Source organism: Hipposideros armiger, unplaced genomic scaffold (assembly GCF_001890085.2).
Source record: "Hipposideros armiger isolate ML-2016 unplaced genomic scaffold, ASM189008v1 scaffold_29, whole genome shotgun sequence".
NCBI lineage: Eukaryota > Metazoa > Chordata > Mammalia > Chiroptera > Hipposideridae > Hipposideros > Hipposideros armiger.
This window is the reverse complement of record NW_017731379.1, coordinates 4,713,827-4,715,509: the sequence shown is the minus strand read 5'-3', so window position 1 is coordinate 4,715,509 and position 1,683 is coordinate 4,713,827. Positions and strand designations below refer to the sequence as shown.

The window sequence follows — 1,683 nt, the reverse complement described above, 5'->3', positions numbered from 1 at the left end:
CCACTTGGCTGGCCCTCTTCATATTTGTATTTAGTTTTGGTAAAATATTTCATTTGTTGTTTACCAATGGTTTTGTTTCTGATATTAATATTCCCCAATTTGCTAGTGAGAGTTTGATTTTTTAAAACCTTCTTGTACTCTGTAAAAGAAAAACTACTACTTTTATGAATTCAGCTTCCTTTTCGCCGTCTTTTAAATGATGTCTCTCAAATACTTCTGCACTTAATTTTTGTTGAGAAACAATGTAAACACTTGTAACACAGATGGCATTAAAGAAGTGTAGTTGTTTTCTTGACTGACATTATGTCTTTTTCATTTGTCTCTTTGTTACTTAATTCTAATGCAGATACATCAAGAAATCTGGAATTTCATGAAATACACAGCACTGGGAATGAGCCTCCTTTGCTGATTATGATTGGCTACAGTGATGGCATGCAGGTCTGGAGCATCCCTGTAAGTAAGAAGATGGCTGACTCTCTAAAATATAATACTTTGTAGCAGGCTAGCTGATGGGGCATCTGGCTGTACTTCCAGCAAGGTCTCATGCATTTATTAGAAGTAATTGCTTAGGGGTTGCTATGTGTGCAACACCATAGAACGCTCAAGGAATAAGGGGCAAGTGAGAAATCAGAGATGCTGTAAATGATTGGAGAGTGGGCCAGAAATTGTGGGAATCCAGTTTACATGCAAGATCTCATTTTTCGTCATGGTAACTCCATTAAGTAAGTATTAGTCTTCTACCCCCACCGCCACCCCCATTTTACACATGACTAAGGAGGCTTAAAGAGGGTTTCTTTTAAAAATTAGCAATCATAAAACAATGTTTTGAATTAGTTAAAACTTTCACTTGGTACAAAATTCAGGAGATAGTATATAAAAGGGTAAAAACTTTCTCCCACCTTTGTCCCCCATTTTCCCTACCTTGAGGTAACCAGGATTTCTAGTTTCTTATGTATCCTTATAACTATATTTTTTTGGAAATAAAAACATATATAAAGACATTTCTCCCACTCTGCTCTTCCCTAACAGATGGGAGCATGTTATACTACTTAGTCGGTACCTTGCTGTTTTTTACTCATGAAGTTAGCATTCTGAGCACTGCTTCACTAAATTTTATAGCTGCATAAATCTATTATTTGGATTTCCTTAATTTATGTGATTGTTCCCTACTATTGAAAAAACTTAAATGTCCTTTTATTAAAATTAGAAACTGATGTAATACATGAACTTGAACAAAGGTCATTTTATGCATGTGTATACGTAGAGGGTAAATCCCAATTTTGACAAATGTTTTCAAGTGCCGAATATTCGTCCCAGTTTGCCTCTTAAATCCTACATGCTCCTCTTTCGGATGACCAACAATAAAATGTCCTAAAAGAGAAAGAGGCTTGGTAGGACCACAGCTTAATGAAGTAATAGTAGGGGCTGCATACTAGGGCTTGTACTTACTTACATTCTGGTTTTTTTTTTTTAAAGATTTTATTGGGTAATCGGGGAAGGGGAACAGACAAGTTGCTGTCCTTTTGTTCTTCAGTCTAGTTGTGGAAGACATTGCTTCACTGGCCCATGTTGGTATTATCATTGTGCTCTTCCCGGGTGAGGCAGTTCGGTTGCTGGCCACTGGACGGCCGCTCATGGCGGCTCTTGGCAGTTCACGGCGGCTGCCAGCCGCTTATGCTGGCT

General features: G+C 37.8%; 1 protein-coding gene across 12 annotated transcripts in view; it reads left to right on the top strand.

The window, feature by feature from the left end:
* The window catches only part of BCAS3 (BCAS3 microtubule associated cell migration factor), a 574,404-nt gene that overhangs the window by 27,897 nt on the left and 544,824 nt on the right, over positions 1 to 1,683 (top strand). For all 12 annotated transcript variants that reach the window (XM_019636670.1, XM_019636667.1, XM_019636663.1 and 9 more), the window contains exon 5: positions 347 to 453. In XM_019636670.1, coding sequence (XP_019492215.1) covers positions 347 to 453 — 107 coding nt within the window. The remainder of the gene's footprint in view (positions 1 to 346; positions 454 to 1,683) is intronic.